Source organism: Hippocampus bargibanti, linkage group LG02 (assembly GCF_051943395.1).
Source record: "Hippocampus bargibanti isolate YZ-2025 linkage group LG02, ASM5194339v1, whole genome shotgun sequence".
Taxonomy (NCBI): domain Eukaryota; kingdom Metazoa; phylum Chordata; class Actinopteri; order Syngnathiformes; family Syngnathidae; genus Hippocampus; species Hippocampus bargibanti.
The window spans coordinates 14,214,104-14,239,772 of record NC_142735.1 but is presented as its reverse complement, the minus strand read 5'-3'; the positions used below and the strand labels follow the sequence as shown (position 1 = coordinate 14,239,772).

Genomic DNA, 25,669 nt, shown 5'->3' with positions numbered 1-25,669 from the left:
TTTACGTTTGCTCAGGCAGCGTTGCTCCTCTCGGCAACTTGGGTTTCAGACACGTTTTCGTGCTTGTCTTCCCGACTGTCTATTGGCTTTTCTGTGACTGTTGATGCATGAAAATAGAGGTTGTAGATTGTAACGGAAACCTTGATTGGTCTGATGTTAGTAAGTGTGTGTTCATGCTTGTCATGGCAGGATTAGCGGTTAGCACGTCTGACTCACATTTCTGAGGTTTGAGGTTCTTTGAACACTCCCTGTGGCCTAATGATTCAAGCCGACAACAATACACAGTGCAATCCAATTGTGTGAAGAAGAAAAAAGAGTGACAGATTTTGAAAATTGTTGATATTCTGTTGTTTGGTCATCAGTGTTTTGTTAAAAGTCAAAGATGGATTTAATTCAAATGCCACAGTTTTCCATTTTGTGGTTGGATCACAGCAGTAAAAAAGTACATTTCTGAATGTTTTCATGATTTTATGTTGGGGTGGCACATTTGAGGATTGAGAAAACACAATTTTGTCCAAATCCAGATAAGATGTAGTTCTTTCATGGACAGACGTTTGAACAAGGCTGTTTTTAATTTTTTAAGAAACTATTGCTCGGGCCCGTGTGTATCAAAAAGTTCACAATATTTGGATTGGATTGGATTAGCCTTTATAAAAGGAAAGGAAGACATAGAAAAACAAAATACAGGAACTGCTCTTGAAGTCAAAAGAACAAAACAAATGGTGCGCCTAATAATGCACCTGTTTGAAATTGGTCTTTAAAAATTTGCCTTTTGTTGTCTATAGCAGTATCTATATTATACTGTAACTATGCAACTGATTTCCATAAATTTGAGTAATGCATACATTTTGATGCAAAAGTCAATAGTTTCCCGTTGGGAGACTTGAAACTATTTATGTGTGGTTGCTTTGAATGGTTTAGTTTGTTTGTTTGTTTGTTCGAGACTGGCAAGACCAACCGCACTCTCTTCATGTGAGACTTTGGTACTTGGAATTTGTTCCAAGCCAATGCTGGTTTTCGGCGTATTGTCAGTGCGATGTAATGTGTGGTTTTATTTTCATATTTGGTACGACCAAAGGTGAGTTTACAGCTTGTTGTGAATGTGACTGCACACTTCTGTATTTATAGCAATTAGCGGAGTAACGGTTCCTTCTTACTTTCCTTCACTCTGACGGTATCTCTTTCATACAATTAAACAGGAGTTGGTCCATAAAGCGGTCAGGCGAAACCAAATACAATATCCCCCCCACACCCCTGCAAGGTCATGATGATATCACTCGACCACCGCCAACGGATCCATGGCTTTGCTATTTTAGTGTTGTGGATAAATAATGTACTTTTCTCTCCCGCTGTTTAGCTAAGCATAGGGAGCTTTACTGGCTTGCTTCTGCGGGTATACCTAACGCGATGTCTGATGAGTCAGTAACGATGGCAGCTTGAATGTTTATGTGCTGAGGTGTGTGTGCGCTGGCAGGTGGTAAGTTACACATGGCCGTGTTTGCACAAACTCCACTTGACGCAGGGCCACAATTACTATTGCTGTTCTCATCTTTCAGGTTATTTTCCGAAAATGCCATGAAGTATTTCGTCATTGGTGGTGCTCTTCGGGTGTTTGTTTGTCTTGTAAGTGCACAACTGACTAACTGGTCTTGCAAATCTTTGTTTATTTTCCTGAATGTGGCTGTTTTATATGCAAAGGAAAATATTTTGTCATGATCCCTGATGCTCCACTACCACGTACAAGAGACAACTTTGTACTAACTTGCCAGATATTTATTTACTTTGAGGTATTAGGGCCACACACCAGAAAAGGTGTACATGATGGAAAAAAAGATCAAAATGTCGATGTGCCAAAACAGTGACTGTCTGTGAGAAGTGAAAGTTGATAGGTTGGTCATGTTCAGGTGCTAGATTCCATTAAGCCTTCATGTAGAATAAAATGTTCTGGTGTCACTTTCCAAAGGCTGCCTGAACTCACACTCAGGTTTTTGGGGGATTTTCCTGATAGAATTGAGCATTCTGGAAACGGTCCAAACGATAAGGTGAAATGGAGACTTTTGCAAAAATAGATATGTCTGGAAAGCAATCGTCTCTTGGGGAAGTAGCGCCCCGAATTGTCTAGATTAGATTTGTAGACAAGATGTGTTGACGCATTGATAGAAGCTTTGTGAGCAGCAGATTCCGTCTGAGCCGAGTCATGTGCGTCTTGTCCAGACATGTCCTCTGCATTGAGAAGAAGAACATAAGACAGGACCTGAGAAGGAGACCCTTTTTCTAACATTTTCTATCTTCATTACTCGCTGTCTGTCACTCGCAACAGTGCTCGCTCAAACTGGAGACACCCATGTGGAGACACACACAAGATGATACATGTTTTTCTTCTTTCTTTGTCCTTCCTATTTTTCACGCGTCGTCACGAATGGCAAAACTCTGTTGCAGCTGTTGTGTCCAGCAGTGACCCCGTGTGGAGTTCATGTCCTGTGTGGGAGGCTGCGACAGCCCTTTGTGCATTCGGGGTTTCTGTCTGAGCGGACCTGTGTGAAGCACAATTCCACAAAACTGGAAAGTGAGCATTTCCTCGCTCTGATTTGTCCTAGGGGGAGTTGAACCCACAATCGGTTAGATGCTCATCCCCGATGGCTGGTCTTAACAAAAAAAAAAATATACAAGCTTTAATGGAAAATATACTGAGCTGTCTAATCTGTCCCATTCCTCCTTCGCGCGTTGGATTTTTGTTTTATTTAATCACATAAAACTCCCTGGTGAAGCAACTTGAGGTTTGTAGTCAATCTTGATGCTCCTTTCAGATCACGGCCCAAGCCATGCCAAAAGAGCCACGTCACTTGTGACACAAACACACAATCCAGCCCTTTCTGCTCGCACTGCCAAGGAAGAGGCCAGCAGCCGGTGGGGAGAAGCCACCGCGCCCTGCCGCAGAGGCCCAGAGGCCCCGAGACCCACCCCTTTGTGGAAAAGGGCACCGCGCAGGGCTACCGGTCCCTTCCACCACTGCTATAATTATCCTGCCCACGGTTTTTTCGTGAAAAAAAAAAAACAGCTTCTCAGCCACTGTGCCTTTGCTCGTATTTACAATACAATACATCCTGATTCATATTGCGCTTTCACAAAAGCTGAGGCTGTAACAAAGCACTTAACAAACCATTTAACATTAAGTAAAATAATAAACAAATCACATACATGTGGCATGATACTGATGTTGCTCTCCTCGTGTAAGACTGAAACACATTCATAATTGTTTCCAAAACTTTTATGTTTTTCTACTCAACTTAATCCATTGCATTACTTTTATTTTTTTAATGCTCGGCAGATAAATTGGAGTTGAGCTGAGGTCATTCCTATCACGATATATCTTTTTGTTCATTTGAGTTTGCTTGAATTGAGTTTTGGCATATTTTCCTGTCGCCATTTCCATGTCTTGTCAGTGTCATCAGAATTTTGTGTCCTCTTGTTCTCGTGAGCCAAATTCCTTTTTTTGAATTATCAATTCCACCTCATCACTCATATGAGGTATTATTCATGACTCTTTTACTTGTATTTAGTTCCCAGTCTTCTTTGGATTATTTCTGTTGCTTCTTTTTCTGTCTTGTGTTCCACCTTGTCTTGTTTCCAGTTGTGATCAATGCACTCCCAGTTTTTGGTGTAATTCATATTTTTTAGGTATATTTTTTTTCCTTCTGTTAATATTGACTTTCTGATTCCATGCGCCTCTCATGCCTTTTTGTTCTTTTGTGGATACATATGTTTTTAAATTCCCCCCCGTCTTGCTTCTCTGCATTTCAGTCCCCAACAATGCAAAATGGTGAGCATTCCAATCAACAATTGTACTCTGACCAAGTTCAGTTTTGATTGACATTGTCAAAAAAAATACAGCGCGTCAGATTGAGTCTTGAAAGAAAAAAATAACTACTTGACATGTCTCGTCTTGAGCATGTAGTCAAATGTCAGTTTGAGTGCTCAAGGTGTGTTTGCTTGCATGTGATCAGTTACTCTTAATGGTGCTTGCACAGCTTCACATTGGGACAGTTCTGCTATTCTTATGTTTTTTGTTTTTCATTTCCCCCCCTCTAATCTCGACAGAACCGTTGTGTCATTGTGCTATTTTTCAAGCATTTGTTTGCCTTAGATGGGCTAAAAGACACCCTCACAAAGTCCAAGCAGGTTGTTAAGGACGATGAGAAGGAATTTCCCCAAATCAGTAAATCTGCGGAGGACTTTGGCCAAAGTCGACAAACAATGTTGTGCCTTTAGTACATTTAACTCCCACTCATCATTGAGAGAATTTGTTCTGAAGTGACACCTCTTGTTTCACCGATGTATCATCCTTTCTGCCAGTAGAAGGCTGTTTGTCCATCCTAATGTGTATGTGACTAGCTTTTTTGAAAACTTTGCTCTTTTATCGTGCTGGGATATAAATTGAAGTCTCTTTCCATGGGTTTAGTGAAATAAAGTGCTTGTGAATTGCATCTGTGTGAATTCTTTTGTTTATGTCACTTGTAAAACCCAGACCGCCACATTTGTATGGCAAGGAAGAGAACGAGTTTGTTTATCCTCAGACTGACATCAGTTTGTGATTAGAGTTTTATACTTCAGCTGTCTCTGTCTATTGCTTATACACGCACACAAAGTCCAATCACAGCTGACCTGAAAGACAGCACATATGATCTACATTTTCTCCCAAAGAAAGCTTGAACAACGAACACAACAGCAATCGTGCTGACGTATGCAGATAGAAGGAACTCAATAAAAATAATACAAGGAGGCAGAGCGGTAAGATGAAAGGAGGGACTCGCAAGGCAGGCGGTTGGTATTTAGCACATCTGCAAGCTTGGCAGGGCTCTCAATCATATGTGATGTTCAGGATGCTGAAAGATGGTCAAAGCACGACAAGTGAGTTCGACCCCACACTCACATTTTTTTCACCAGTAGGTACAAGATTGACACACCCACACCCCAACTCCCTTCCCCACAACCACATCCACCACCCCTCCTTTGAAAATTAATCGTAATAATATTTACTCTTTCTAGTTGCGATGTTTAACATGATTTTAATAATGGAATTACACACTGCAAAACATTTGAACAATTACCCTTTTTTTCTTCCTTGTGATCGCATTGCCGCAGTGCTCAGTAAGACACTTCTATTATGTTCTGCAAAACACATTAAAAGCTTCTGTAAATGTCTTGGCCAGTATCCGAGTTAAGCTGCTTTTCTGTCAAGAGGCTAACTCACGTTTCAAATCTGCTGTCACAACTGATGTGACAAAATTCTCACATCATGGCCACAGGTTATCTTGGTTTAAAATCAAGATTCATGTAGAACAGAGGTCATCTCGAAGCACCTCGATGAATAAACAAATTGCAAACAATTTTCTTGTCATAAAAATACTAACATTGATAATAAAACAATATTTATAATGGGCAGATATAATTAGGCAGCACATGGAGGAGTAATCATGTCATCCTCAGTTCCAAAGTCCTGGGTTCAAATTTTAGTTTATTCTTCCTGCATGTTTTTGTGGATTCTCTCAAAGTACGGCACATTCCTCCCATATTTTAAGAGCATGCATTGAACCTGGTGATACTTCTTGCCTGAAGACATCTGGGATAGGCTTTAGCTCCCCACTGAGGAGGACTAGCACTTTTGAAAATGGGTGTTGGTGCAACGGCAGTGCTACAGAGGGCCATCTATGGCAATGGCCACCACATGCCAGTCTGTGGCCAACCACTTTGACAAGCCGTACACCTACAGGGAATGAATCCTTTTTCTTTCTTCTGTGAATGCCGTAAAGTATTTTTAGTTCATCATCCGTTGAAAAAAAGAAACTACAATTAATCCAAGTACAAAATATGAAACAATCACCACATGTAAACACGATCAGATTGGCTTCACCACTTTTTCGACCTTCCACAGTTGCTGCGCCATGTAACGGTATCTGAAAAACGGTGGAGGGCCCGGACCCGCACAGGTGGGGTGGTCGAGTGGAGCAATGAAGGCAACGAGGGATTCCCAAGCGGCGACTGTGATGATGAGGACGAATGCACTGGCGTGTCGGGCCTGGGACCACCACCACGACGCAAACGTTTGCGCGTCTTTGCAGGTTAGATGGGTTCATTTATATATTACCTTTTTTGTTCATTGCGGGATACCCGCTCGACTTACCAGAGCTGTACAAAAGCTGGTAATATTAGGTACAATGAAGTATTGTTTCCACCTGGTCAGCCATATGCAATACCGTATGGGTGGTGTAAACGAGCTCTGGTCGCTCATTGATCAAACTGCCTCTTAACCAGCCTGTCATCGTCATACTTTGGGAGACACAGTTTCAAATAACAAAAGTAAACACTCATGCTGTATTTAGTCTGGGAAACAATAGTTTACCTTTTTGTTGCCTTGAGTCGTACCAATTCCTAACTCAAATTCAATCACCTCACCCATTATTGTTGTGTTGTTCCAATTCATTCTTTCAATGTGTTGTACATTTTGTTGATTTTGAAAAGCCCAGACCAAAGCCATTTCGTGGATACCCACGATTAAATGGGATACCGAAGAGATTGTGCATGATTGAATAAAGTCAATCTATTTAAACAAATACATTGGTCTATCAGCGATTATACTGCAATTGTGTCTATTTCAAGTTTAAAGTTAGCAAAAATATGCCACAAGGTTTAATCCCCCAAAATTGATTTGTTACAAAGATATTCAAACATTACTGTAAACTTAAAAATACAGTTAACATTTGTGTCCCTGTTAATACGCTTTGGGCACCCAGAGCTGTGAGAAAAACCTGATGTTTCCTGACCTGAAACTGCTGGATACGAGCACTCGCGGCATGAATTGGCAGTCGTTGGTGGGTTTCACAATGTTCTGGTGAGCGGTTGGTACGGTGGTATGATGTTCTGTTTCGATCCCAGTTTGGTGAGACTATTCTGAGCCAAAGCAGACATGGACACCATGGTGTGCACAATCGCTCTCTCTCCGACTGTCAATCACAAGTCTGAACTCGGCTGCTCAACAAAGGTAACATTAATGGTTTGTTCTCATTTTAGTAGACACAGGCTTGAATTTATGAGACACTGCGAGAACATGGCGGTCACTGGCTCTAAAATAATTGATCAAGCTACAGAGTTTTGCCCAGACTGGTTAGCACACGGCAAGTTTCCCGCTGCAGTGAGTCAAAGTGAGAAGAGTCGAAACACAAGCAGAGGTGTTTACATGACGACTGTACATCTTGACACCAAGGTGACACTATTAATCGGTAGACGTGAGACTTCCTCAGGTAGCCGCCTCGACTCAACCTCTTGACCTCAATGCTGTCAGTTAAAATGGTCAGACGGGCTGTGCTGGGACCAAACAAAGAACGACTGAGGCTGCAAACCGCTTTCAGAAAAGAAACCAAACAGAAAAAGAGGGAGAAAACTGCTGGGGAGCGGGAACTGGGGAGCCCAATAGGCCGACACCAAGCCAGTGCAGCTGAGCAAACAGGGCTAAGGCAGTAGTCCGCCTTTTGGGATGTTATGCTAGAGATTTGGGTTTTTCTAGGCAGGGTGCAACAGTCAGGAGCAATGCTTGACATGGGAATCCAGGAGTGCCGTCACTTCCAGCGGACTTGGCCGTGAGAGACTCAGGCCATCTCTTCAGGACTCTAATATCTCACTTCCATTTCTCACATCAAACTGTGTCTTATTTTTTTACAAGCTGCTGAAGGTTAAGTCAGAGGGACATGAAAGCTACAGAAGCAAAGCTACCATTGAAGCTCCCTTGAGCCTTCTTACAGACATCTGTTGTGTGTAACATTTTTAATCTCAACAACAGTAGAAACCTTAAAATGTTAAATGTTGGGATTTCAATTTTGTGATTGTCCCCAGGCTGTTTAGGCCCCCTCTGCATGTAAGCTAGGAATGTTTGCAGACCTTGGAAAGTCACCACTCATTTGCAGACACAGATAGCGGCTGATAGCCTGCAATGACCCATCAAAATGCTGACCTTGCATGACCTCTCAGGCTGTTTGGTAAAATACAGGGGTGGGGGATTTAGGTTCAAAGGTCAACCTACAGAGTATGAGGGCTAATGGGCTGGACGTCTGAGCTGTAGGGCACTCAAATGGACAAGTCAGACCCACTTTCCCAAAGTACATGACACAGACAAACACTCAAAACAGAGAGGTGATAGAAGCCACAACAATCAGGTGCTAGGAGGTCCGATGCGGGGTAGAGATGCTCGCATGGTTCGTTTTCAACCTTCAAACGCAGCAGATGCACCCAAACGTAATGGTTGATTGGTTGATCTGTCCCCACTTACTCTCACCACAGATTCCATAACTGACGGATTGCCTTTGCTACACACACACACGCACAAATACACACACAGTTACCCTCCTGACCAATCATTCCTCTTGCCGAACATTCCCCAAAACATTCCAGGGCAGGAGAGCTATTCCAGGAGAAGGACACCCCTACCACTGCCCTGCCCCCCGACCCGTTACCAACAACCCAGCACAAATCAGTTTTTACTGTGACCTCTGCTGATGTGTCATTCCCTGGTGTGCTTTGTGCTACGGAACTGCTAAATGATTTGAGGCATTTTTGGGGGGAGTTATCGAGGGTGGCAATACGGTGAACTAGTGCCTACTTCATCTGCCTCGGGAGTTGAGTCGAAGTTGGAACATTTCTGTGCATCACCTTCACCACATGTTGATACTGCGCAATAAGTATTTGTCTATCTCTGTATTGGTGTGGGGATGTTGATGAGGGCTCACATGAGTTTTTATGCTTTCATCACTGGCCTCAAACTCTTTCTTTGTTGTTTTGGCCTCTAAATGTACACTTTTTTTGGAGGTGGAGAATGGCAAGAGTGCATAAGAATTGCATCGCTCATGACACCAGTCAAGGTCAAATGAAATGCAAGTTATGTCTTTGGACAAAAGTAAAATGGGTAAAAACGGAATGCCTGCAAAGAAAGGTTATTTTCTTGTACAAAGCCTTATTAGGGCCACTCTCATCAGACAAAAACCTATTGGTGCCCAAAAAATTACAATCAATAATAGCTGTAGGAAGAAAACAATCCCTGAATGAGATCAGGAACCAACTCAAACTTTCATATTGTGGAAGTTATGATATTACGGCATTATTTTCCAATAATCATTTCATTTTTTTCCCATCAACTGGGTTGGTTTTGAGACTGTTAAATAGCTTTACAAATTGGCTTCTCATGTATGCTTTGATTTTTTTTCTTTTTCTTTTTTATGTGTGGTAACCTGTATTTTTTTAACCTATGGTTGAGCAATCTCTTTAAAATACTGGAAACCTGGAACTATTCATGAATAGTATACAGAAAGAATAAAAAAAAATGTACTTCATAAGAGTTGATTGGTTTACAGCCAAGCAAGCCAGGGCACTGTCTGAATACGCAATGTAACTCAATGTTCTCAGCAGGAGCCACGTGAATAGAGGTCTTGTAATAACTGTGCACTCAGACGCTCGGCCGTTTTGAATACTGTACCCCAAAGCAAAGCTGTTCTTCTGGAAGCTTCAGAGCGTTTCATTAAAACCTCAAGTTCTCAAATTCCAAAGTGGAAATACTGTATTGCCATCATATCAAACTATGTGGAGAAGAAAAAAGAATGTTGGGAGTGATTGCAAGAGAAGAGCACAGTGTGACCAAAAAAAAATATCTTTGATAACTTTCAGTTGATACACTGGGGATGTAAACATTGTGCGCTCTGGATGTGGGTCAAATTAACACCCATACACATTGCCAGTGCGAGAACCTGGCATGTAAATTAGCTGCAGCTGTGACCTTTGACTCTCGGCACCTGATAGGTGAGTCACACGGCGTTTACCACGTTTTCATCAGAGCAGCCATATTCCAGACACTGGCTCATGTTATATCCACTCTGTTTGCTGTCTTTGTACTTTCAGGATATGATGTTCTTCAGCTGATTACATTAGCTATAACACCTGAGCATGCTTTCTGAGTGCAAGGTTTTCTCCATGTGGTGGCCACGCATGCAGCACATGAGGAGGAGACATGTTAGACCAGACATGGGCAAACTACGGCCCGCGGGCCACATACGGCCCGTTCGGCTTTTTAATCCGGCCCGCCGAATTTGGCCAAATTATAGTAAAAACAGTGTCTGATAGTGTGAAAATGTTAGCGGACAAGTCAGACAACTCTGAAAAGTTGCCTGCCCGGCCATAAAGAAAGACGAGAAATCGCAAAACAACATTGTCATAAAGTATATAGGTTTTTCTTAAATTAAGGCTACGTTGCTTAATTTACGGAAAATATCCGTGGTCGAAGGTTTTATTGCAGTTGTCTTTTGCAGTCTTTGTGCACAATGTGTTGTCTCCTACGGGTCACTGAGCGCCTTTCATAAGTCTCAAGTACAATTTACAGTCACGGTTTAATGTAAATTTACTTTTTATAGCGACACAAATTTTGTTAGCTTCTTTTGAATCTTTCTTCTGGGGCTAAGGTTCTGTGCATCTACTTTGGAAAATGATATGCAAACGCACGACTTTGCTTCGGACTTTCCCAAGCTTTCTTGGGAAAGTCCGAAGCAGGAAGCAAGCTTCTGATTGGCTGCTGTGCCGAGTATGCAAATTTCAACTGTAGGTAGCCTATGTTTGTGTGCTTGGCAACGATACATGTGTACTGTTTGCGCATGAAGGCGAGCGAGGGCGTCCGTGGCGAGTTTGTCGAGTGCGCGGTCAGGACACTCCATCCATGATTTTGCGGAGTTTAACACAAGTAGTATATTATTGAGCTTGAGTATTTCGTTGTGTAACAATATGTATTGAATGTTGAATGTGATTCCTTTTTTCAATAAATGTTGATTTCTTTAACTTTCTACTTTCGATTGAAAGTTATTAAAATCTTGATAAATCCCAGTGCGTATATTATTTTAATCTATTTACATTTCCTCCTCCCAGTATCTGCAAAATAGTATGTAAATGCCATATCTTGCATATTCCTTGAGACAAATTTATGAACTGATAAGGGCTTTTTTTCACATTTGAAAAACTGTTAATAAATAAATCAAAAAACATCCCTTTCATCCCTTTGCTGATGTGAAGTGTAAATTTCTACACTGCGAGACTAATAAAGGCAAATCCAATCCAAATTGGGTTGTAGTGTTCTTACTGTGCTATGAGGTTTGCACACACTAGATTTAAAGGACAACCGACATCACTTTTTTGTTTCCTAACTGACAGAAAAATGTTTTATAGCATCTAAAATACCCAAAACATGCAGTATGATATTTTTAGTCAAATGAAAAACACCAATAAAAATGACCTAAAAAAAATCGAAACCGGAAGTGGCCAGTTTTAGAAGGTCCCGCCCCCTTGTTCGTGGTGTCACGCCAAGACGTCTTGCATTGCTGGAGAATCAAAACAATGGCTTCAGATTCAGAGAAAATGCTTTCTTGTTACTCATCCAGTTATGAATATGATTCAAATAGTTCTGAAGAGGAAAGCATACATGTTTGCAATCGATTAAAGAATTTATTCCGTGTCATTTTGAGGCATCAGGGGGGGGGGATGTCGCACCCAAAAAAGGCAGAAGATGGCGACAATCTTCCGTGTGGAAATGGCTCAACATTTTTGTTAGAACACACAAGGATTCACCATCGCGTTATTTGTCTTTTTCTTCTAATTTCGCCAACAACACGGATCAACACGAAGTTTTCAGACCAAATAAAGTACCGCAAAATACATTGCGTGATCAAAGGACTGCTACAGTGTGTCCTTTCTCGGTCAGGGGCGTTCCTTCAGTGACGTGACGACTCGTCACCAACTCAAAAACAAGTCTTCCGGAATATTCAGCGCGAGTCTTAAAACGTAAAATATAGCTATATGCGGTGGAATCTTTGTAAAATACACTCAATAGAAGTCATTTGAAACGATTTGACAAATTATGGACACAACTTGTCCAGAGACGTCTGTTGTCCTTTAATGCTTACGTATATCTGGCCCAAACATTCCCTCCAAATGCTCCTGGCCCGGCCCCTCCGTCAAATTGTAGAACCCATTGTGGCCCGCGAGTCAAAAAGTTTGCCCACCCCTGTGTTAGACAATGATGTGGAGGAGGTATATATATATATATATATATATATATATATATATATATATATATATATATATATATATATATATATATATATATATATATATATATATAATGGTACAATGCAAGATCAAGTGCAGCAACTAAAGCAGGACATCAGCAAAAGTCTGGAAAACATCAACAAGACTCCACTGCCAGGGAAGCTCAAGCTCTGGTGTCTGCAGTTTGGACTTCTCCCTCGGGTAATGTGGCCACTTACAGTCTATGAGGTCCCACTCTCAACGGTGGAGAAGATGGAGCGAGCCATCACTAGATATGTAAAAAGATGGCTTGGTGTTCCACGCTGTCTGTCCAACATCAGCCTCTATGGCAAAGGGGTCCTTGAGCTTCCAATCACAAGCCTCACCGAAGAGTACAAGTGCTCTAAAGTGAGACTTCCAATGACCCTTACAGACTCCAGAGACCGGAAGATCAGTCAAGCTGCACCCCCCCTATCAACTGGACGGTAATGGACGCCATCCATCGCGGTGCAGCAGGCCACAGCAGCCCTAAGGTACAGCGACATTGTGGGACACGTCCAGCTAGGAAGAGGGGGCTTTGGCCTTACAAATAAACCATCTTGGCGTAAGGCCTCAACATCGGAAAGAAGGAAAATGGTGATGGAAGAGCTGCGCCGCCAAGAGGAAGCTGAAAGAACTGCGAAGGCTGTCTCTCTTGCCAAGCGGGGACAATGGAAGAGGTGGGAAGGCCTGGAGAAACGAAAGCTCAGCTGGAGGGATCTCTGGGAAATGGAGGCAAGCAACATCAGCTTCATCATCAGCTGTCAATAATGTGCTCCCATCTCCAAATAATCTCCACCAATGGTATGGCGAAGATCCAACCTGTGACCTCTGTCCAACTCCAGGAACTTTCAAACACATACTGACCGGTTGTAAGACCAGCCTCACACAAGGCCGCTACACCTGGAGGCACAACCAGGTCCTGAAGAGTTTGGCAGTTGTCCTTGTGACCATGAGGAATACCATCAACTCCTTGCCCATGAGACCCACCACTTCCAGCTCAGCACCATTGACTTTTATCCGAGAGGGAGAGGAAAAGCTCAACCGTCCTCCTGCAAAACTAGAGGTTGGACAGCTATCCAGGGCCCGGGATTGGAAGATGCGGGTTGACATTGGCCAGCAATTGGTTTTCCCAGGGGAGATTGCAGCCACCACCCTAAGACCCGACTTGGTCAGCTCATAAGCAACCTCTGTTAAGTCAGCCAATCCAGCTCCGTCCTTCCCTCCTCCACACCTCATGCAAAAATGATGACGTTTGCCAGCATCTGTGCAAATAGGCTCGGCAGGTCGCAATGGTGTTCTCTGGTTCTTACTAGAAGCAGTGTGTTCCCAGGTATGTGTGGAAGTGCGTGTGCGTGCGTGTGTGTGTGTGTGTGTGTGTGTGTGTGTGTGTGTGTGTGTGTGTGTGTGTGTGTGTGTGTGTGTGCCCTTTTAACAGGAGTATGGAGAAAAGTGAGGACAGGAGTACAGGAGTACCCTCTTATTGGACGCTTGCTGGTTTTCTGCAGTGCCGCCTTTTCATATGATTCCAGGGATAAAATCCTTCAGATTATTGAAAGACCAGAAGGGGAGCACTGTTTTGAATTTCCGTGGAAACAAGCACAGATCTGACTGGATTCTCATCATTTTCATGAAGGGGGCCCACCAACGATTGATTCATTTTGTAGGCTTTATGCATATTTCTGTTTGTGTGTGCCTTTTGGAAAAGCGTTTGTTTGTTCAAGAGCTTTATTTACATTAACAGGCACTTTTGGACACTCTAAATTGATTCCAGGCCCATTCCTGGGTTGTGTCCATCAGCTCAGCCACAGTCCACAAACACACTGCACACAGCGGGTCCATTCTCGAGTTCACTGCTCCGTTGCTTGCTGGGACATTAACACACTGCAGCCATTTTGTGAGAATCTCCAAAGGAACTTTTTGAAACCTGTACATGTTACACATTAACCCCCAGCTCTCACATCAATCTCCGAAATTGTCCATCTACACACGTAGACGTTTCTCTTTCCAAACGGTCTTTGCTTTTGCTTATGCTGTTCATTCTTCAATATAATTCCGTAAGCATTGCAGGAGCACTCCTGTCAATCGCCGTTGAACTGTTGCATAAAACCACAGGCTGACCACTGGAACCAGCTCCAAATAGTCAGTGAAAACACTCAACTGGATCTCTGTGTGTGCAGCCAAATTGTGCCTCATTGTCATAATTCTAGTCTGCCTTTCACCGGGCATGAATGCAAAGAGAGCTGTGCATGTTTGTTTGCAGGCATAAAACATATGTTCCAAAACGGCCAGCTTGTGTTCTCTTTCTGGACTGACGTTTGTGGAGATATGTAAATATCTCTGTGGGAAACCAGCCTCACTCATTATTGGATGATAAAGATAGCATCCTAAGAATATGTTCCTCAAATGTGCTCCACTGTGAGACGAATAAAGGCATATCCAATCCAATCCAATCCAATCCAAAACCTCTTTGGCCAGCAGTTCCTTCAGGCAACGGGTTACATACTCATCCACTTGACTGCTTATTGCATAGCCAATACACTCTCTGGTTCTGTGTGCCTCTATCCTTCTCACCCCCATTACAACGTCGTTTCTCATAGTCCCTCCAGTCCCTCTCAGACACTACAACAGTAGCAAACTGAGTTCTACAAGGTTACTGGAGTTTTCTGTGAGCACAGAGCTCCCTACCCTGAACGAGCCCCTTGCCATGCCTTTCGCACAGAATCAAGTCTTTGTGCGCTTGATTTGTTGTAGTTTTTACCTCACGTTTGCTCACACACTTTCCTCCTTGACAACTGTAAAAGGATTTTTTTTTCATTTGAAATGTAAGACCCTTTTTCCAGTTTGTATTTCTTTTCCAACTCTTTCAATTTCTAATTTCTTTGTTTCACTGATGAAAAACAGGACATCGGTGAGCATCATTGTACTGCACAGTGCAGCGAGAGGCCAATTTTGCAACAACTGTCTCATATTCACACACACAGCAACTTCCCTGACTGATAATTAGAAGGTGTTGACTTGTGTTTGTCAACCAATGTCATGGTTAAAGCAGTGTGTCGAACAAAAAACAGACATTCCCAAACAGGAGCTTTTTCTTGTACATTTCTAAGTTCCATGAGATAACGTCATCATCTATTCACAGGACTTCACCTATTCGCCTTATTCCGTCACATCATAACTGAGAGTGTTTTGGAGGTTGAGAGACCAGGGCCACTCAGAGTAGTGCTGTCCCATGGGTCCAATGCACGGCCTGCTTGGTTTGTTCCGTTTGTATTGGCCGAGCATTCCCAGTCCCTCCGATCACCCCTGTGGTCAGCCTGTGGGTGTGGAGGCAGACGGTCACATTCCACAGACAGAAGCATCCTGCACAGCTCCCTCAGTAGATTCTCAGCTCTTTGTCAGCAGTACCATGAGACAAATTACTTAGGTCAAGTCAGAGAGGCAGTATAAGATGACCAGGGTGATGCATCACAAGCCAGTAATCACATTCCACTGCCTTATCGGTTTAGCCCCAGCCCACCATAATCGCACACACATCCACCATCAGATGACACATAGAGCTCCTATCATTTTTGTGCAGGAGTATGGTCCTCTCATTGAGTTTGATTTCCATGATCAAGGAGTCTATCAAGAGAGAGAGGTGGGGGAGACATTCCAAATTTGCTGAGTGTAACATTGGCTTTGTTTTGTTGCTATCAACTAAAAGATCAAATATTTGCCTCATCTAAGATGTTAATTCTCGTTGAGAACCAAGATCAAATTTGACCCGATTTGGCGTGTTATGTGCACACACAATGTCTGCCAATGTAGCAGCAATCTAAACCATCTCTCCAATTTCATAAGAAGCACCTGTGTTTGGAGACTTAACATTCCACATACCTATCTAACCCAAAAAGCCTTTGTGCATAGTGCACATGTACTGAATAAATTGTACTGGACCATGAAAGTACACACTCACCCGAGAGGTTGTAACAATCATGTCATCTGCCAATATTCACCTTTATTAAAATGAATTAAGCCGTACTTGAGAAATATATATTACAATACACTCGCTGTAAGTAATTTAAATTTAAAGAGCAGAGATCATAAAACTTGGAGTGGAATAATATTGTCAGGAAAACACAACTACCAGGTGAACATTCGTCAGATGAAATAGCAGCTGGTAACATCGGGATGCATTGGTCACACCAGGACGCAAACAATCGGGGTTGGAACAGATCACAGCGGTGATCTGTGATAGCCCTGGCTAACTTTACAGCCCCCGGCCGTGGGAGGTCTGCTTGCATTTTACTTTGCATGGGTTGATCTTGGACTCCAGAGAGTCTGTTTCAGCTTTTGCATCTGCATCATCGAAGACTTTGCACCTCTTGCACTATGATTTGAAAGGCAATGAAAGGAGCCACGCCCGTTGACCAGGAAGCTTGTAGGCTGTGTTCACGTCCACAACGGTGCAAACGCTAACTGCACTCGCCTGCGAAAATACCAAATGGAAAACACTCCACCAGGTGCACACAATTAGACACTGCTTTGTGCTAGACATGTGCCGGGCACGAAAATAGAGGCAGAGCTGTGTGTTTTGCTTTGTCTTTGGTATGTGTGACAAGCAGCGTTATGATACGAAGAGAATGAGAAGAGAGAACAAGATTGTAGTTCAACCAAACACATCCTCCCAAAGACAGTTTTATTTTTGTGATTGGTTGCCGATCAGTTCAATATATACCCCACCTCTCTCTAAACTGTGATGGACTCCTTAAATAAGATAAGCAGGAGAGAAAGAGGTCGATTCTCAAGTGTGCTCTCTATAAGAGTACTGCACAACATCTCTCAGTAGGTGAATGAGAGTCTAAGGGCTGACGTTTAGTCAGAGACAAATTTTTTTGTAATCACATATGTGGAAACGGTAAAAAAAAATCAAAGGCAACAAAATTTAAAGTTGGGCAATTCAACAATACTATTTTTACTTTTATTGCTTTATATTTTATTTATTGCCTGTTAAAATGTTGCTGTTGTGAAAATTGGCACCTCGTATTTCACAACAAAGAAATAAGAGTTTGCGGTGCAAGTTGTCTCAACTTAAGGATATGTGGAAACACAACTCATCAAATTGTTTTGGAGCAAACTTCCTTGCTTTGTTGCAGTAACTGTTGTTGGAACGTTGTAGCCATAAATATCAATCATTTATATTTTAAAGTTAAACTTCCATTACTGTTATAGCCCATAAAAATCCTTCTTGTTTTATTTTATTTCTTTATTGTATTGATTCAGTGAAGTCAGAAGTCTTCTTCCCATGCATATTAACATCGTAATCATTGAAGAAATACAAACCTGAGTCACATTGCAAACAAAGCAATTATTTATATTCAAATCATTTTGAGCAATGGCAAGTTAAACACAAACCGCGAAAAACACGTGTAGAAAGACAATACAGTGATACCTCGGTTTGCGAACCCCTTGGCTTACGAACTTTTCGGTTTACAAACGTTAAATTTATGACAATTTTACCTTAGAATACAAACTTTTTTCATACACGGAGCTGCCTCAATGAGTGATGTGTCGTTCGCGAACGAGCCCTTTCTTCTAACAACAAAATGGCAGACGACTGTAACGCTGATGTAAAGCTGAAGTGTTATTTCTAATATAGTCCAAACTTTGTAGAAAATGTGTGATAAACATGAACTTTATACATCATAAAACTCCTTTTCTACCGCACATGGTAACATCGCAAAACAGAGACAGGCTTGATTTCTTGGAACCTGTTTATGATGTCCTGTCTCCCAAAATGAATTCTCAATCTGACTGCGTTTGACTGCGTGACTAAAAGTAGATTTTCACCGCACGTTGCTGTTTTTGGAGGCCATGCTCATTGCAAAAACTACACACTGTACAAGAAATGCTCCAAACTCCAAAGTCCAGTCTCCCATCCCCTTTTACCCCCATTTCCTTTCCTTTTGCACAGACAGACCACCACGAGTCCACATGCATAGACGCATGTGTATACAGAAACTCCGCCACTCTTCGACCCGCTCCGGGGATCCAAACAAACATCCGCTCACCCCTGAAGACCGCAATTCCCTGACCTGTCCCTCTCATGGGGACCTGTGTCTTAAGACAACATGAAGTTGGAGCTTAAACGCATCGGCGGGTGTTGACTTGCATGTGAAGTGTCTGGCTCATTCACAGCCATCTTTAACCAGAGCGTCACCAATCGATGGGTGTACTGCTGACCTCTCTCCCGGCTTGTAATATGAGCTCAAATGGCCACAATAAAACGAGTGAGGTGTACACCAGTAAGGTCGTGGTGCCCTTGATGGCGTGAGGGTCTCAAAATGGAGGGTTTGGTCATTATATCATAAAAATGGTTACACAGTTGCACCTAGTTTTGGTTATTTTAAGATGGAACTACTCCAGAGTATTAATGGACGTAGAAGTGAGTTGTATGCATTTTTTTCTTTTTGTTGACTGTATGCACCTGTGAAATCAGAATGAACTTTAAATTGAAAAAAAAACAACAACAACAAAATGGAGGGTTTGGGTGGTTGTGAATGAGGGAGGGAGGAGACTGTTTTGCTCAAATGAAAGACGACATTTGACAAGATTGTGAATCTTTTCTGGCTCTCTCTATATCCATCTGTCTGACTATTTTTCACTCTATGCCTACTGTGCTGACTCCTGCCCGAAATGATTCTCTTTCACTCTTTCTATATGTTGTAATACACAGGCACAAGTGTCGATCACTAGTTATATCAGGACATTGTTCTCGGTGACTTTGCGTTCGACTTTTAGGTGATTTAAGTTAGTGTTGTGTTCTGTCCCCTTGGAGTCATTTTAGAGCTTGCAGAACAAGGCCCCTCTGTGGTCTTGCTCACGTGTTTAAACTAGCAAAGAGATGGAATTATTTTCACTTTACGCACACACTTGCAAATGTTTGGCAATCAAACATAATGCTTCCTCACTGGAGATTTTTTTTCTTCCAACAAACCCATTTGCTTCTGCCCTCCTCTTTATCCACGGGATATGTGAGTGGTATTGAATTTCACTTTGGGCTTTATTGGTTCGGCATTACGATGCACTGTGATCGCCAGTGACAAATTGTTCGTTCACATTGTCAGTGAATGTCTGCCCGATGCCATGTCAAAAGGAAATGGGGGGAAAGCACACAGGAAGAAACTAAAAGTTAATTGTCCCTCTGGCCCATGTGGAGATGATGTCGTAACTCCAATGAAATTCAGAGGTAGTGCCATTTCAAACTTTGGGGTTTTATGAAACCGTGCCTTTCCACTGTTGAAAGACTGGCCGCAAACAGCAGGAGCATGAAGGAACGACCCTCTCATGTGTTCAAGGAGGGCATTTTGAATCTGTTTCTAACTGCTTTCTCCGATTGCACAGTGATTACGTGACAACCGGTCCTCCCATGCAGCAGATCAAATTAGACATTTTAATCTGCTTGGAACTTTGCGTTATTCTTTGAGCACAGATGTGATAGCGTATGCATGTCCATTTGGCACTACCTCATCTTTGGCATGGGCGACTCATTACTGATAGCCTCTCATAACTTAACCTTCTTATTCCAGTCTCCTTCATAGCTTCTCGCCAGACAAAGCGGAGGAAATATAGTCAGTGATTCTCTCTCCCGCCCTCCCACACGTACACAAACATACACGCATGTGCACGGTTGAGAAGGCTTCTGCTCAGTGTCAATCGGAGAGCACAGCTGTGGATACGGAGCGATGAGGCAGCTGTGAGTAAGAGCGCAGAAGCAGGTGACTAAATCCCTGCAGCATGCACAACAGATGGACACGGAAAAGTGTGGTACGTGAGCAGAGGAGTAATGTATGGATCTGAAATATAAATCATACATTTAATACAGCTCTTAGAATCCTAAATAGAGTCAAACAACACTCCCACTGTGGAATAATAACACCTGGGATGAGTTACAAAGTGAGAATTGCCTGAATCTCGAGTTGGGCTGGCAGCAATATGTGTAAATACTCCAATTGTATGTTTTTATGAAGGGAAAATGTAGTTGATAGTTCTTAAAGATGCCCTAAAAATCTGAAATATGTTGCCGTTTTTCTGCTTCTTCCACTTTTGCTTCAGTGTCCTCTTTGCTTAATTTAAAGGACAACCGACACCATTTTTTTTTGTTTCTTAACTGACATCAGAAAAAGGTTTTACAGCATCTAAAATACCCAAAACACACAGGCTGATATTTTGAGTCAACTGCAAAACACCAATAAAAATGACTTAAAGTGTCCAAAATCTGCCACAAATCAGCTCGAAACTGGGGATTTTCAGAAAGTCCCGCCCCCAGTTCGTGACATCACGCCAAGTCGTCTTGCCTTGCTCGAGAAACAAAACAATGGGCTCACGGAGTTCAGATTCGGAGAAGATGCTTTCTTCTTACTCATCCAGTTATGAATATGATTCAAATAGTTCTGAAGAGGAAAGCATCAATGTTTGCAATCGATTAAAGGAGTCCTCCCATATCAATTCGAGCCGTCAATGACAGCAATGTAGAGTCCCAGAAAATGCACAAGATGGCGCCTCAGCTCCGTTGGAAATGGGCTGATTTGTCTGCTGGGAATTTGTGTCAGCAAATATCAAATGGTAGTCTTGGTGCAACACACGATTCACCATCGCGTTATTTATGTGTTTCCTTCTTATTTCGCCATCAACACGGATCAACACGAAGTTTTCAGACCAAACAAAGTACCGCAAAATGCATTGTGTGTAATTTTCTCGGTCAGGGGCGTTCCAAATGTGACGTCACGTAGGGGATCGTAATCAACTCGAAAACAAGACTTCCTGAATATTCAGCGCGAGTCTTAAAATGTAAAATATAGCTATATGCCGTGGAATCATTTTAAAATACGCTCAGTAGAAGTCATTTGAAGCCATTTTACAAGTTATGTACACATCTTGTCCGGAGGCGTGAGTTGTCCTTTAAGGTTTGCATCGTTCTTAAAATGTGAGGGGACAGGAGGAAGTGTACTGTTAAAGGACAGCATTCAAAACATGAATATACTTCCTGTATACTCCCTTTCTTGCACCAATAATAAGGTCAAAGTGAACATGGTAGATGTCCTTTTAGATATCTACCGAGATCTAGAAAGAAATTATGAGCATGCGTGATGTCTGCTTTATCAATAAAATTTCCTAACTCCAAAACAACACAAGCACACAGTTCAACAGTCTCAAGCAAACAGTAGAGTGGTCTTTGCTTTCCCTCAATTATGTTGCATACTGGTATAAATATGTCCATGGAAATATGGAACTGTGAGATACATGGCTCTCTTCTCAGACAGTTCCTCAATACGTGAAAAAAAACATCACACTTTTGAGGCTTGGTATGAGGCAACCGTTTCAGCCTTGTATCATCACACCACTTTGGTTCACAATTCTCAACACTTGAAGTGAAAAATGCATTGCGATGCTGTTTGTGTCTACAATTACACGTCAATCTACTAGTTTAGCATTGTTGGTTCAGCTGTGCAAGGCATCATATGGAAAGAAGACTGATATCCCACACGGTTTTTAGCTCTGTGACAATATAAGGTCCCAATGTCTTCATCCTTTCCTTCTTGCCATATCCCTATTTTTCATCTCCACCCCTCTCAGATCTCGCCGATAACCTGGCAATGGATGACTTCACCTTCCAGGAGCAGCTTCTGACACCCCGATTGGCCACAGCGGCAGTTGGACACATCCCTTCACCTGGGACTGCCCTGGAGAGCGTCTACATGGTCCTGGTGGTCCCTGTCAGTCTGTGTTTCCTTCTTCTTTGTCACCACTGACCATATGCTCTGCACACATTTGCACACGCTTCAAACTCTGTAGAACAAAATAAACCATTTTCAACATTATAGTTTCAAAGTCACGGTTCCGAAAAAGACTCAAAAGTATGAGCATTAATCAGACAATGCTGGGTTCACTTCAACTGTGGATTGTTTTTACACACAACTAAGAAACTTTTATTCTTACGTAAGTAAGGAATCCGTTTTCTCTGCATCTCCCATGATTAACGAATGAGAGTATTGCAGGATCCCCACTCAGATTCTGATATCGAAGTTACCCCTTAATACTGAGGACTGTCATTGACCAGCAAGTGGAGATGGGAGGCATGAGGACATGTTCTCAAATGCTCTCTGTCCTTGCCTGCACTGAATTACTGCCCTGCAAGCATTAGACGAATGGACGTGAATAAACCCCACCTCCTACTAGCCTTGACAGGTAATAACCCACACAATCACCAAATGCCACAAAATGTCTCATATAATTCTCTGTTGTTTATGTCTTAGAAATAGGCAAATAATTTTGGACCAGTTTCTCTTGCCAACCCATCACAAAGGTAGTCAAGGCCTCAGCATATATGTACAGTATGTGTCCTGCTACAGACTACTGTGTACGTTTCTCTGCGATGGTTCTATGTTGAATAAAATATGTTCATTTGCAATCTTAACAAATTTGATAGGCCACGGGGTGGATTGAGAAAAACTTCTGCAAAATATATTACAGTATTTAATGTGGTGTTAAGTAGGAATTGTATATAAATATTTACATGGAATTTTTTTATGTATTTATTTATTTATTTGTTTGTTTGTTTGTTTATTTTCTAATGACTGTGTTTCGCCACAGTTTTTCAGTACATCTACTTGGATGTTTGAAGATGGCTAGGTTTTCTTGATAACATGTCCCCAATTAATTTTGAGGACAATTCACATATTGACAACTTTGTAAATAATTATGACCATTTCAAATACCTTGTTATTCATCAAAGGCAAACATTCAAATTTTGTCACATTTGAGAAGCTACGTCAGGGGTCGGGAACCTTTTTGACTAAGAGAGCCATAAAAGTAAAATATTTAGAAATGTTTTTCAGTGAGAGCCACACGCACGCGCGCGCACATACAAACGCTCGCGTGCGCGCGCGCACACACACACGCACGCGCGGCCACTTTTCAACAAAATATCAGAATGTATTATTGAAAATAACTTTGTGATAGTACTCACCGTTAACATTAATGGTTTTCCGTTCCTCGTGTTTGGTAAAAATAGAGGAAAACAATCGGAATGAAATTCAATTTGCCGGTCCAGAGGCGAAGTTACTGCTAGCTAGCCTGCACACGGCTCATAAGCTTCCACACTTGCTATCTGCAATCTACATCTCGCAGAAGTATGTCGATGCTAACGTTAACATGGGGCTTGTTAAAATGTCACTGACATTCGACTGTTTCATCGATGGTATTGTTTCATTGCAAATTAGAATCAGAACATTTTCGCTCCTCTAATTCTCCGGTGCATTCACGCTGAAGTGCACAAGTTGGGCTCATTTAAAGGGCCGTTTACCTGTTTCAACATGACGGCCACTATCATCCAATTAACATGGCGCTTTCGGCCATTCTAGGTCAGTGTCATCCAATCAAAATTGCGCTTTCCGCCAACTGCAGCCCCAACGGGAAATGAACGACGAAAAAAACGACAATATGTATTATGATATGTAATATTTATCGGCGAGCCATATGCAATCATCAAAAGAGCCATATATGGCTCGCGAGCCATAGGTTCCCGACCCCTGAGCTACGTGGATGGTGTACTGACCTTTTATCAATGTGTTTCGTGCTACACTGAAGGCCAGAGATGTCTACATCCGGTATATGTGTGTGTGTATGTATATATACTGTATCATACATGTTGAGTCTCACAATTTGTCTGGGATACTCCAGATTTTTCCACAATACTCACTTTCTAAAGCAACTATTGACACAATACAGACAGTTCATTTGCAAGGTGAAACAACAGAAAATGTAAAAAGTAAAATACATTTTTATACTAATTAAATGTATATACGTATATAGTGACATGATTACGACGAAAGTCCATCGCTGTGTCTTGTGCTGGCAAATCCAACAGTATGCTTTGCACGAGGTGATTGTTAGACGTGATCGCGTAAGTTTGTTGCTTTCCGGTTTCCGATCGCGAGCGTGCCATTTTATTCGCCCCGCCCGCCTTCTTTTGTCATGTTTTATTCCGCGTCCGTGGAATCATCGGACTCGCGCCTTTTGTTGTAATAAAATCTTTGCCAGCACCTACGGGACTCGAAGTGAATGCAGATGACATAGAGGAGCTTGCTGCTGACCATAATGAGGTCATCAACACAGAGAATTTGATTTGCCTTCAAGAGGACAAGCAGAAGCAGGCCATTCAGCAGTTGATGTGCAGCCTTTTATTGAACAGTTCCATCTAGAAAGGGCTATGACAATCATCAACATGATGAATGATAATGTGATGCCTCAGTTTCGTCAGACCTTACAAGTCAGAAAGCAACAGGTGTTAAGAGCCATCAATGACCATCACAAATGTTAATTAATAAAGTGACTTTATTATACAGTGCCGTGTATTTCTTTCATTACAATACAATAGCACATTTATTACACATATACATATCCTATGTGTAATAAATGTGCTATATATATATATATATATATATATATATATATATATATATATATATATATATATATATATATATATATATATAGATAGATATAGATAGATAGATAGATAGATAGATAGATAGATAGTGTGTAGTGTGTGTGTGTGTGTGTGTGTGTGTGTGTGTGTGTGTGTGTGTGTGTGTGTGTGTGTGTGTGTGTGTGTGTGTGTGTGTGTGTGTGTGTGTGTGTGTGTGTGTGTGTGTGTGTGTGTGTGTGTGTGTGTGTGTGTGTGTTGCTCAAATTCAACCGTCTTGTTTGTCTCAGTTTCTTGTGAGGCTAATACACTTATCAGATGACGGACGGATGCAAATAACCCCCAGCAATTATAAAGGTTCATTAGTCTTAATTGATTTTCTTTCAACTATTAGGTTACCCCCTTAGCTAACAAACCCAAACACACTAATCATTGTAAACTCATTTGGAAATCCTTTTTCTCCGTCTAGGTGCTTGACTGTAACTTTTCCCACCTGCTGCAGGTCAGATAAAATGAAATTGCGCTCTAGCTGTGCTATTCTCTCATGAACTGTATAGCAGCTTTTTACATGGAAAACAGAGGCTGATTAGGAGGAGATGAGCAAACGCTGGCTGCAGTGAGAACAGCCGCCTATCCAAGGTGCCGTTTCGGGGGTGTTATCTTCTGAATGCTAATGCATGGCCGGGGAAAGGGCAAACAGGCCTATTGAGATGCAGAGTGCATGTGTTTTCTTAGGGTAACATTGAGGCAATGTTGAAACAGGTCGTATGATGAGAGTGAGAGGACAAATTGATGTTAGTCAGCAGGAATGCCGCAAAATGCTGACTATCAGAAATGGTTGCATTTTCTACCTCCTAATGAATATGTAGAAGATGTATTTTATGGTTGGGCTACATGACTGACTGTCAAACCTTGCATAAAATTGAGATAACATTATGATGCAGGTGCTTCCTTCTCTGTTGGATCCCGAGTCCATTCCAATTTGAACCAGACTGGCTGCTTCAATTCCTCGGTTAGATGGAAGGTACAGGGACATGTCTGTCGCTCAGAGCT

At 42.0% G+C, this 25,669-nt stretch overlaps 1 protein-coding gene across 3 annotated transcripts in view; it reads left to right on the top strand.

The window, feature by feature from the left end:
• The window catches only part of gpc3 (glypican 3), a 104,376-nt gene extending 79,862 nt beyond the window's left edge, over positions 1–24,514 (top strand). For 2 of the 3 annotated variants that reach the window (XM_088989528.1, XM_088989530.1), the window contains 2 exons: positions 5,933–6,119; positions 21,766–24,514. In XM_088989528.1, the coding sequence (XP_088845654.1) occupies positions 5,933–6,119; positions 21,766–21,941 (363 nt within the window). In that variant the 3' untranslated portion in view covers positions 21,942–24,514. Of the gene's footprint in view, positions 1–5,932; positions 6,120–6,933; positions 7,040–21,765 lie in introns of all 3 variants that reach the window. The other variant, XR_016114154.1, reaches the window with a different exon arrangement.
• Positions 24,515–25,669: the final 1,155 nt, after the last annotated feature.